The following is a 12,503-nucleotide window of genomic DNA, read 5'->3' as shown; positions in this document are numbered from 1 at the left end:
TTGTCTTCTCTGGGTTAAAAAATAAACGCTTTTGCTGAATTTAGCTGTTGGGTGTTGAGAGGCAGAATCTACTGCTACAGTTCTTCCCCCAGGAAAATGCAAATACAGTACAAACTCTAAACCTTCCTGCTGTGTTTGTGTGTGGAGTCTCCCCCCCCCCTCCTTCAGCTCACACTCCTGCCACCTCCACTCCTCTCTGTGCAGGTTTGATTAGCTGCATCACCTGCCTTCCAGCAACAGATAACCTCTTTGATATAAATGGAATGGTGGGTTACATTGAAAGTGTGTACAGGGATTCATTTGTTCTTTCAGCCTTGCACATGGGTATCCACCTTCAACAGTTAATGCTGCCAACACTTTGGTTGTAATTCCGCCTCTACCAAACACCTTGATTTTCATCCCAGAAACCCACTGCAGTGCTTTTAGCTGGTACCAATGATAGGCCCTGAATGAGTGCAAGAAGGAATTTAAAAATTCTGATTAATGGCAGGGGGAGGAGGGAGGTCTGAAAAGTAGCCATGTACGTATATGGGTGGAGGGCGATTTGTACATCTAGGAACAGAAGCCAGCAGCTCCCACACCAGGACGTTTATTGTATAAGTGTTAAACATATTTTAAAAGAGCTTAAGTTTTTCTAGTTTACCTTTAAAGAGACACTGACCCCCTTCACTCTCACTGTCTTGGTTGTCAGGATAAACTAAGATGCCAGTGCAGAACTTTCCTCTGTCACTCATATGACCATTTCCCCAGCTGAATTTGGAGTGGTGACTATTCTAAAAGAAGCATAGTAAGCTCCACTTGTAAGATTTATTATGAATTTTCATTATAATACAATTGTCAGCTTCCTCTCACATTTGCTTTAGGAGCTAGTGTAGGAGCAGGGCAGACAACAGCTTCCATCAGTTAGGGTGAGGGCAGCAGGGGATTAGGTCTTGGCATAATTTAAGGTACAGTATATGGTAGGCCTACAGTTCTGTACACACCTGCCTAGGAATAAGCCCTTTTGAACTTGGCAGGGATTACTTGCGGCCGGCACCAATAGGGTTACATTACAGGCCTCCTGTTTTACTCTGCAAAATAGCAGAGGATATAATTGTGTTTCCAATTCTGCTTTTCCATTACTGCAATGTTCCCCTGCAGCTACCCGTGAATCAACCCCACTGTGTCTGTTAATTATAACAGTATGGATGTGGTGAAGAGTATACATTCACATGCCCAACTCCATAAAGAAAATGGGTATCTTATGTGACTGGAAAACAGTCAGGGTATGCATGTTAAACACACACACACACACTTTAAATTATGCTTGTTGATGTAAACTATTGTATTAAATAGCAGTATGTGACTGACAAACTTTGCTTTCCCTTTGAGGAATTATCTTGTTGCACTATAATAGTGAGCCCAGGTTACTTCTTTCACAGAGCACTCTTCTTACTCTCACCAACCACATGAGTTGTGGTGACAAGAGGAGGCCCTAAATGAGGCATCCCCAAACTTCGGCCCTCCAGATGTTTTGGACTACAATTCCCATCTTCCCCGACCACTGGTCCAGTTAGCTAGGGATCATGGGAGTTGTAGGCCAAAACATCTGGAGGGCCGCAGTTTGGGGATGCCTGCCCTAAATTCTCTCTTGCACCTTTCCCATGCATACATATACATAGGAAGCTTCCCCAAGGTAGGGCACTGGATGGGCCATCTGCCTCAGTGTTGCCCACTGACTGACAGCTACTCTCTGCAATGGGTCAGACAAGGGGTCTTTGCTAGTCTTGCCTGGAGATTGCACCTGAGACCTTCTGCATGCAAAGCACCTGCTCTACTACTGAGCGACACATGAAGCGAGGAGTTCTAGTCTGTTGTCGACAGTACCTACGAACGATGGAACTACTCTGAATTCTGAGGTGTTCGAAGCCTGACGTGCTCCTAGAAACCTTATTTTTAAAAATCCCTCACGTCAAAATACTGTACTCCCGCTGGAGAGCGATGGCCCCGCCTCCAATTCAAATTTGAAGCCCCGTCCTTTTCCCGCCCGAATTTGTTTTGAAACTGCATCGACGTAGCCACGCCTGGTCAAGCCTTTCAGCCAATGAGAGCGCTAGTTTCCCAGGCCACGTCCGCCGAAGGATGAGATTCAAAACAAGTCAGCTGGGTGGGCTCGCGGAGCTTCAGAGGGTCACGGGTGTTGGGAGTTCCGGGCAGTTCGAAAAGCAGCTCTCGGCTCCTGGAGCGAAGCTTTCGGCCCGCGCCAAAACTGGACCCGGTTCCGAGGCCTGCCGCAGCTGCCGCCAGGGTTCGAAGGGGCGGGGTTAGAACCTCGGAGCGTTCGAAGGGGCGGAGTCGGGTTGGCTCCCGAAGGCAGTGGGTCGGTTACAGTGCAACAAAGTCTTCACTCGGTCCGAGTCTGTTGTCATGGAGCTCGTGGCTAGCAACATTCAGGTGCTGCTGCAAGCGGCGGAGTACCTGGAGCGCAGGGAGAGAGGTACCACCTGCCTATCTCAGGGGCGGGGGCGGTGGTTTGGCTATATGAGGGCCATACTGTGGCTGCCTCGATCGGAGACAGGCAGGAGTGGCTGTCCTCCGCGTGAGTGGGACGGAGGAATGGGGTGGTGGGTTGTTTCCTTAGAAAAGAAGTGGGCTGGGGGTTATTAAATGGTGCGGAGGCGAAATCGTTCCGAGCCTCGGATTTTGTCTCGCAGAAGCCGAACATGGCTACGCTTCGCTGTCTCCTTACTCCGGGAAAGACTCGTTGCAGCCCCGGAAGAGGTCCAAGCCTCGGAATGCCCTGCAAAACCTCAGGTAAGAAGACCCCGGGTTTTGTTCTACTATTGCCATTGGAATTGGTATTGGTATTGCAGTGGGACATCTGATGATGGACTTACTGAAAACAGAAGTCTATATAGCTGGGGGGGGGGGGCTGGATAAAGAAGATGTGGCTGTGAAATCTCAGCAAGGCTGGCAAAGCGCTTCTTCAAAGTGATGGGCTCGCCACCAGAAACAAAATGCTTGTATATGACATGAGGCAACCAGGTTTGAATGCAGCATTAGTTGTATGGACAGTAGACCTGCTAAAATTAATGGGTTTGACTCGTTCTGATCCATGAATTTCAGTGGGTCTGCTCTGAATTAAATTAGTTGGATACAAGCCATAGCCACCAGTGGAGTTGTTTCTCTCTCCTGGACATCAGTTTTTGGCTTTGTGGTTTAAGAAAATCAAAACCTCCTCCTTCATTGGTTTTACCTTGCTCAGGAATTGGACTAGGTGTTTCGTTTTGCTTTTACATTTTCCTCTGGGGTAAGGCTCACATTTCAATACATGGACCCCGAGGTTCATATGCTGTACTCTACTGTGTTACTGTCCAATAGGAGACAGAAGTCCTAATTGCAGGAAACAAAATGCTTTAATTGATGGTTGCATATTTCCTGTGACATTGTGCAAGCTCCGAGGAGCTGCATTCCTAGCATAGAGATTAGCAGTTATGACTATTCCTGACATCTGGTTCTTTGAAACCAGTTGTCCCACTGTCACTCACCCACAAGCATGAGAACATAGGAAACAGCCTTATCCTGAGTCAGAGCATTGGTCCACCTATTGCTGTCTATATGCCAGGTGTAGCCAATGTGATGTTGCACTGCATCTCCCATCATCCCTGCAAATTAGCCATGCAGCTATGTTGCCATCCAACAACATTTTCAGAGCACAACATTGCCTGACCTGGTCTATACTGACTGGCAGTGGTCTTTTGTGGCCCTACCTGGAGATGTTAAGGATTGAAACTGGAACCTTCTGCATACAAACCACATGCTTCTTCCCTGAGCTGCGTACCACCCCTTGGCTTTCTTACTGCATAAATAGTTACACCCACCCATGCTACCTCCTTGCAGTGTGCTGTTGCACTTGTCATTTTCTCTGTGAAATCTGACTCTTCTCAAATAGGCATTTAGTTTTACATTACCTCAAGCTTGTCCCTGCCACCCCAGACTTCGGGATTTGTGCTATTTACAGTATTACATGTTTCCTGGGTCCTTGGATGTGGGGATTTCTAATGACGTAGCAAAGAGGACCTTGACTGGTCAAGTCCAGTGCCAGTTACTGGGCTTCTCCATAAACTACTTTAGGGAATGAAATGGTTCTTCTTCCTCTCCTGTCCTGCATATTCACAATGTGGATAGTAGACATTGAGCTTTGGGCAAGGTAGGGTTTAACGGGTTGAATGAGAACTTTCTGCCTCAGTGGACAATGTGAACAAAACCAACTATCATTTTTCTGTAAATCTAAATGTGATCCATTAACCTTATTTCCTATTCTTCTTTCGTTTCAGAACTGTGCACAATGAGCTGGAGAAGCACAGGTAAATTTTCATATAGGAAGGGCTGGGGTTGCGGGGAGAAGAGGGGTGGTTTCTCATTTCTCATGTTCAGTAGGAAGCGGGAGTTGACAGAACTGAACATACCAGCTCCTCTTTATAAGAGCACTTCCTGTCTAAGTAGAGAGATGGAATTCATGAAGTAGCAAAAGCATTTTACAGCTGAGTAAGTAAGACGGCTGCCCCAGGCCGCTTCTACCTTGCCAAACTTAGGAGATGTGCACCAGATTTTTGTATAAGGAGTTAGCATGCTGTTGACCACTAGTTTTCAATATGATTTGATTTTTAAATGGAGATGCACATAGGAGAATGTCCATGGAGGGAGATGTAAGGGAAGAAGTGTGTGAAATATTTGGAGGACTATACATACTTTCCAATCAAATGGTGATAAATTTAACATGTACTTACCGCAGCTAAGTAAATAAAGTGTCTTGGCTCCCCAAGCATTGAGATCCTGGCACCTCCTGTGATGAAGGTGCCAAGTGATAAAATTGTCACTCCTGATTAATGTTGCATAATTGTCAATCCCTGTACAGTATATCATATCTTGCCAAAATGCCTTTTTTTTTAGTTCCTGGCTTAATTAAATGCTCACATGTGATTTCCATTGGGATAGAGGATCACAAGATGTTCAACTTAGACCATAAAACTCAATACATGAGATGTCAGGAAGGCCATGATTGGAACTCCTGTGGTTTTTTAAATAAGTTAAAAGACGTCTGAAGGAGTTAACCACCTCCACACACAAATCACTTCGATCTTATATATATACACACAGAGAGAAAGAGACCTCTGATAAATAGACGAAGACCGTGTTACGGATCTTCTGGCACAACTCATTTGGGCCAGTTTTTAGTTCTGTGTTCTTATGGTAGGGCTTTCCAACTGTTAAGATCCTGCATGCAGTAGCCACGGATCACTCTACCAGGATTCCTATACAATGAGAGATGGGAAGAAAGCCATGTTGGTTGGATCTGGGTGTCTGTAATTCTGCTCAAGCTACTTATTATAACCATCCCAATTTGTATACATCTACCCATATCAGCTTGCTTGGATTCAGGAAGACAGGCATGTAAGAGTTGCAGGCAGATGACGAGATCTGGTTCCGTTTCCACCTCTGTACATAAAGTTAATTAATTACAATTAAATCTGAGACCTGGCCTACGTGGATGACTATAGCTCTCTAGCTAGAGGAGACTTAAAGGTAAAGGTAAAGGGGCCCCTGACCATCAGGTCCAGTCGTGTCCGACTCTGGGGTTGCGGCGCTCATCTCGCTCTATAGGCCGAGGGAGCCGGCACTTGTCCGCAGACAGCTTCCGGGTCATGTGGCCAGCATGACAAAGCTGCTTCTGGCGAATCAGAGCAGCGCACAGAAACACCGTTTACCTTCCCGCCGGAGCGGTCCCTATTTATCTACTTGCACTTTGACGTGCTTTCGAACTGCTAGGTGGGCAGGAGCTGGGACCGAGCAACGGGAGCTCACCCCGTTGCAGGGATTCAAACCGCCAACCTTCTGATCAGCAAGCCCTAGACTCTGTGGTTTAACCCACAGCGCCACCTGGGTCCCTAGAGGTGACTTAGACACACATTTTCCAATTTTGCAAGGGCCTGGAAGTTGCCTCAAGGCCTTACCCAGAGACATGGTGAGCTCCCGTGCCATCTCATGAATCGAACCCACATTGTGATCTCTTTTTCTCTGGCAGGAGGGCTCAGCTGCGTCATTGTTTGGATCAGCTAAAGCAACAGGTCCCCATGAACACGGAGTGCTCTCGTTATACAACCCTTAGTCTTTTGCACAGAGCCAGGCTGCATATTAAGGTAAGCGACACAGTTCCCTGCTTACTGGCTGTGTTTCAATGTTGCCTTGCCAGCCTTGTACTTTAAACTTGGAACACACGAGACAGAAGGTGTATGAGCAGGATCCTGCAGACTTACTGAGTAGGGCTGAAAATGGACCAAACAGCTTCCAACCTCCAGAGGGGGGGGGAGGGGATCACATGAGTGTGACTATTAAACCTCTTGTTTTAGCAGTGTGTTGCGTTGCTAAGGGGTGTACCTTTTTACTCTACCACATATGAACTAATTCACGTTGGGTGCTTCATTTGCCCCTGCTGGATCATACCCCTGTGATCTCTCATCTTTCCAGCAGCTGTGGCCACCCAAATGTTTCCGGGGAATTTATAAGCCAGACATCAAAGTCCTCCTGGACAGCTGTGATGGAAGTGCAATGTTGCTTCCCAAAAACTCACAAAAGCTGGTGAACCTGGAAGGAGCCGAAGCATCTGCTATAGTTATTGGATATTGTCCTTGACCCCTTTTCCCCTTCCAGAAGCTGGAAGAGCAGGAGCAGAGAGCACAGCAACTGAAGGAGAGGCTACGCTGTGAGCAGCAGAACCTGCACCAGCGGCTGGAAGAGTTGCTGGCTCATTCCAGTGTGGAGAGGCTGCGAACAGATAGCCTGGACTCTTCTCGGTTCTCCTCCGAACGCTCCGATTCAGGTGGGTGTTGCCGTACAATCCGATGGCTTGTGCTGCGGTCCCCATGGCTGGATGAGTTCTATTGAAGGCATAACTGTAAGAGCAGGGTGTGTTGGACATTTCCTACTACAGCCTTCCTCAACCCCGGTGCCTTCCATACGTTTTGGACTGTAAGCACCATCATTCTCAGCCAGCAGAATTGTGCTGGCTCAGGTTGATGGGAGCTATAGTCCAAAACATGGAGAGCACCAGGATGTGGAAGGCAGGGGTGGGGAACCTGTGACAGCTCCAAATGTTGCCAGACTGTAACTCCTATCAGCCCTCTGCAAGTATGACCAAGGATGACGGGGGTTGCTGTTCAGCAGCATCTGGAGGTGTATCCCTTGCCTTCTGGAGTGTCTAAAAGATACTAAATCCTGCATGGGTAAAGAACTCTGATGTATTTTTTTTTCTGCTACAGAAGATGCAGAGGTGGACGTGGAAGGTCTGGCATTCAGCAGCGTTGAAGAGGATGTTGTGGCTGCCTTCAGCACTGGGCAGGAACACAGTTATTCCAGTGCCAGCAACTTTTGGTTATGATGGACAGAAGCCTAGTTATAAGGGCAGCTCTCACCCAGATGGATTTCCAGCAGCAAAGCCAGGATTTCATGAATTGAATTTGGCTCTGAACAAGACTCTGCATGGCGCAAAGGACAGTGCTACCCACGTCGTACCTCTACCTTCCTGCTAGACCAAGCCGGAATATTTTCTAGAGACTTTGATAAAAGACTTGGATTACTCAATAATCGGGCAGGGCTGAAAGAAGGGTGAGATCCCCACAGCACTTAATGTGTACCAGGCAGCTTACACTATGCATGGGGTAGCTATATGGTTCTGTGTGCCCCACCCGCTGTGAAAGCTTGTGTGTCTCATCTCCTAGTCAGAAAGAGGAGGTAGAGTTGGCCTGTTAAGGACTAGAAGCAAGCTTCAACAAGGGCAACAGTAGACCATGACATACTGAATCATTCCAACTTTATAGCAGAGATGCACTTAGTTCCAGGACTGCAGGATGAACAAGCTAGCAAAACTGGGTTGCTCTTATCTCTAAGTTCTCAACACGGAATGGGTTGCACCAAGGGGAGCTGGGAACAGCTAGGACAATGCCTAGTGGGCTCTCATTCCATGGCACATTCCACCCAATTGAAGCATCCTGATTTTCCCTGGAACAAACATTGCTTCCGTTTTGTGACCCATCCGCTTATGTACTCAGCAGTATTCTAGTAAAGGTTTTTAATTTCTTGTATCCTATTCATCTGGTTTTCTCCTAAGAATGCAAAACATGGGTGAGGCTGTTTATAGCATACTTGCTAACCAGCAGCCACCCACGCCCACACCTGCATCTTAATATACAAAGACCTCCAAGTTGCATAGAAGGTAAATGTAAACAGGAAGACTTCTATTGGCTTAGTCACAGCTTTGAAAATTGGTGCCCACCTGAGAAACAGGCCCTGGCACTGGATTAACTTGAAGTCTATTCTTTTAATGATAATTACACCTTTTAGAAAGAAGATGATTGTCAGATTTGTATAGTTGCAATTTAAAAAAACACAAAAGCCAGAGACATGCTTCCCAAGGGAAGAGAAGCTTAGTTACAGACAGGTAAGCCTTCCAGTATTATTTTGTTGCATTCTATTCCCCACAGCAGGAAAACTATTGTTGTTTTTCAAACATATTGCTGCTTCTTTTTAGTAGCTGCCTTGCTAGCCAAGTCCTTTGCTTTCTCAGTTGCTGCCAAGGCAGTCTCCTTGGCCTTCTCGGTTGCCTCCTTTGCAGTTTCCACCAAGGTTTTGGATGGTGCTTCACCTGTAATAAAGCCAAAAGCTCTTAAGTATGTCCACTGAACTGCCTGAAGGTCTGAACAAAAATTCAGTGTAAGCATTCTAGTTTGCTGCTGCTATTTGTTTAGGTATCATTCTACAGTCAGTGGGCTTCTCCTTCCACATAGTTAAGGAAGTGTTATTTTATCTAGCCCTCATGTTCACAAGAAACACCAGTTGGAAAAAGAGAAACGGAGCCAAAGGGAAACTTACTACCAGCTCCGTACTTATCGGTTCTACCATCTCAGTTTCTGAACAACAAACTGGAGTTTTATGTATCTCCCAGCTGTTTGTCATGGCTCTTAACAACTCTCCTGTTTTCTCAATAGTCCATATTGCCACTGAACTCTACAGGTTTACCTAGAACAAGCACAGAAGACACCTGCCCCTGCCCCAAAAGGTAGCTCCAGACATTCTAAAACTGTATTTTCTGTCTTCACCCCACTCTCTGGTTTAGAAACTACTCTGGAGCAGGGCTGGTGAAATTAGCAACCCAAAATTCTCTTGGAACTTCCTGCAGAAAATGGAACAAGCTCTACCCTATTCGGTGTTAGCCCAAGGTCAGGTTGATGCAGCAAATTTGCTGCTCTCCCAACAAAATTTACGTGCTTCCATGGGTGCAGTTAACTAAAGGGGGAAAATTTTGGCACTGGTGAAAGGGAGCTGTGTGCTTTTTAGAACCTGAATGTGCTAACAATGCTGGATGCTTAGGAACTCCATCCCACTGTTCACTAGTGGCATATTCTCAAACACTTTCCTTTATTACCACCGCAGTACTCACCTTGCATTTTGGCCAGCACGTACTCAAATCCTTTGGTACTTTTGGTCACATTGCTTTTGAACCTGGCCAAGCCAAACTCCTAAAACAAGAATACAGGGGGAGTGAGCAGAGAAAAGAATAATGAATGCCACCCCCACCCACCCCGGAGTCCACTCATTTACACTATCTGAACTCAGAGGAATCAGTCTGGCCCAGGCATCCCCAAACTTTGGCCCTCCAGATGTTTTGGACTACAATTCCCATCATCCCTGACCACTGGTCCTGTTAGCTAGGGATCATGGGAGTTGTAGGCCAAAACATCTGGAGGGTCGCAGTTTGGGGATGCCTGGTCTGACCCATCAGCTATGTTCCTAGTAGACCTGGGTCTACTAGGTCATATATACTACTGGGTGATATATTAATATATCGGCCAGGAGCAGTATGAGGAGCAGACCGTGATGTCAGTTTAACTCAGTATATCACTGATGAAACTGCACCACTCCTGATTTCCTCCCCGTAAGCAAGCAGTCAAAGGAGCCCCATTGCGCCCGAGGCGAGAGCTGGGGCAGTTTCACCTGGTGTCTCGCGGGCAGAGGCCAATGCATCTTGTTTTTTCAACATTGCAGTATATCACCAAACTGATGTTTGGCTGGTGATACATCACAATGTTGAAAAGCTGATATCGCCCAGCTCTAGTTTCCAGTTACAAAACTATCCAAAGGTACCCGTCATGTTGAGCTCTTCTAACACTGCCTCTTTGCAGCTGAAGCATATCAAGAGCCACGGGTCACTGACCCACTCACCTGGACAGCACGCGAGACACCAAACAGAGTGGAGGAAACCCAAGCTTCCCGCTGGACTTCTGTCCAGCTACTGTTTTCAGGGTTCTCTCTGTAAACACACCGCTCCTCCACCACCTGCAAGGCACAAAAGATAGCACAACAAAATGACCATCAACTCCCCCCCCCCCATAGGACGAAACACAGCAGGGAGTTTATGCTGCAGCGCTAGCCCTGCTCAAAGCCTGCTCACCATAAGACGCGCGTGATTAATGTTCCAGGTGAATGTGGTCATGGTTCGGTTCTGTGGGTCCACAATGGAATCTTCGAGGATGTAGACAGAGTGGGAAACATTGGATGGAAAGAAGCGCTCTGCCCAGCGAGGCATCCTGTTGGTCTTGGTGAGGAGCCGCCTGGAAAGCAGCTTCTGGTCTTCTGTCACCTCTCGGTGTAAAATGTCTTCTGTCAGGACATGTTTGCTGGGGAGGAGAGAGGAGCATCTGACAAGTTCATTTTAAGCTGTGCTTCCTCAATTGGTGCCCTCTAGTTGTTTTTTTGGAGTACAACTCTGATCATCTCTGGCTGTTGTGTATGTTGGTTGGGGCAGATATGAGTTGGTAGTCCCAGAGGGCACCAGATTGGGGGAAGGCTGTTGTAAGCTTTCCTATATGTATAATCATGTGACAAGAGTACATTGCCTCCTATCCAGTCACTCAGCAAAGGAGAATGCCATTCCTAGCTCGACTGCTTCCCTCTGTCCCACTTAGGCTTCAGTTTGGCTGTTTTTCCCAAGCCACTCCCACTAGTTGGCATGTACGATGTTAACATGTGGCTTAGGGAGCTGCAGAGCTCCCAAGTGTAGCTGACCCTGGCCAAAATTGAGGCTTAATGACAGTGCCACTCAGCTAATCAGTGCTGACTTCAAGCCTGCTTAGATTTGGCTGGGATTTTCCTTTGTAGCTCAGCTTGAGTTCAAGTCACTCTGCAAAGGAAAAAAGGATTACCTGAGGTCCCAGTGATGTCAGGTGATTGACAGGGGAGTCAATCACCACCAGAAACTAGTAGTTGGCTTTAATCAACTGATCCCTAATAAAAACGCAAATCTGTGCATGTGCACTTTTACAGCAATGTTAAGAGCAGGCTTCCTCAAACTCGGCTCTCCAGATGTTTTGGAACTACAACTCCCATGATCCCTGACCACACAACTGATCATGGGAGTTGTAGTTCCAAAACATCTGAAGAGCCAAGGTTGCCTATGCCTGATCTAGCAAATCTTTTTTATCTTATTTACTCCTGTTTATAGAAATCCCTGTCCTGCCCCACCTCCCCAAATCCAAATGATCGGTAAACAGCAAGCTCCGACGGCTTAGCCTCAAAGAAGAGGCTATCAAAGATTACACCCAGATGGCCACAAAGCTTCTCCCGGCGCACTAGGTGAAAGGTTCATGCAGCGGCCTTGGCCAAAGCAGAGAAGAAAGGCAACTGCTTCATCAGCACGTACGTCTTCCGCCAGACTTTTCCCCACTGCATTACCCCGTCTTGAGACCGCCGCTGGGGGCAGCACAGGTCGCCAGGTTGAGGCCAGCAAGTCGGGGCTGCGAGCAGCCCGACGCATGCTCCCCTAGCGGCAAGCACCAGCGAACAGAGCAGCCTGTACGTACGTGAACAGGCTCGGACTATGAATGCCGGTTCTGCCCCGAGTGCGGGACCACCCGAAATGTATGGTGCTTGCTCCGGAGCCAATCACGGGAGCAGGGATCACGGGAGGGAGAAAGCATCGCTCTGTCAGGCTGTCGCCCGGCATCCCCCACGAGGAAAACACTGTGGCTCCCCCAGCCCTTTTCACTTCCTCCAGTGAAAGGACTGGGGGGGGGAGAGAGAAAGGAGACCCCATGGCCCGCGCTCACCTGTAGGGGTTCGGATAGCGCTGCCAGAAGGCGGCGAAGACTTGGTCCCAAGGCCCCTTGAGGACGCTCAGGGTCAGGAAGTATTTCCCCATCAGCTCCGCGGTCACCGATCCAGCAGAAGACGGAGAGGAAACGCGACGGGAAGCGGCGGCCTGGCCCACCTTACGCCTCCCGGGGCTCTCCCTCGCGGATGCCTCTCTCCGGCGTCACGGCCAGTCCCGAAGATCGCGGCCAGCGGCGCCCAGCGGCCGCCATGCGAGGGCAGGGCAGCAGCAGCGACTTCCGCGAGGAGCAGCCCAGGCGCTTCCGCCTCCTCCGCTCCGCGATCTCCTTCTTCCTCCCTCCTCGCGCGCTCAGGGACGC

General features: G+C 48.1%; 2 protein-coding genes across 2 annotated transcripts; one reads left to right on the top strand and one right to left on the bottom strand.

Annotated features, from left to right (window-relative positions):
- The first annotated feature begins 2,113 nt into the window (after nucleotides 1-2,113).
- Nucleotides 2,114-8,120, top strand: MXD3 (MAX dimerization protein 3). Its single transcript, XM_035105849.3, has 6 exons — nucleotides 2,114-2,476; nucleotides 2,694-2,793; nucleotides 4,317-4,346; nucleotides 6,065-6,179; nucleotides 6,691-6,859; nucleotides 7,299-8,120. Exons 1-6 carry the CDS (start codon nucleotides 2,407-2,409, stop codon nucleotides 7,415-7,417), a joined length of 603 nt encoding a protein of 200 aa, XP_034961740.1. The 5' UTR covers nucleotides 2,114-2,406; the 3' UTR covers nucleotides 7,418-8,120.
- A 216-nt stretch (nucleotides 8,121-8,336) lies between these two features.
- PRELID1 (PRELI domain containing 1) lies at nucleotides 8,337-12,455 on the bottom strand. The gene is made up of 5 exons (XM_035105848.3): nucleotides 12,141-12,455; nucleotides 10,487-10,712; nucleotides 10,258-10,371; nucleotides 9,476-9,554; nucleotides 8,337-8,680 (listed from the first exon to the last, which is right to left on the bottom strand). The coding sequence occupies exons 1-5, from the start codon at nucleotides 12,230-12,232 to the stop codon at nucleotides 8,541-8,543; spliced, it is 651 nt and encodes a 216-aa protein (XP_034961739.1). The 5' UTR covers nucleotides 12,233-12,455; the 3' UTR covers nucleotides 8,337-8,540.
- Between the last annotated feature and the right edge of the window lie 48 nt (nucleotides 12,456-12,503).

Source organism: Zootoca vivipara, chromosome 2, assembly GCF_965207765.1.
Source record: "Zootoca vivipara chromosome 2, rZooViv2.hap1.1, whole genome shotgun sequence".
In the NCBI taxonomy this organism is placed as follows: Eukaryota; Metazoa; Chordata; class Lepidosauria; order Squamata; family Lacertidae; genus Zootoca; species Zootoca vivipara.
Note: the sequence above shows the minus strand (reverse complement) of the source record. Positions and strands in the feature narration are given on the sequence as shown.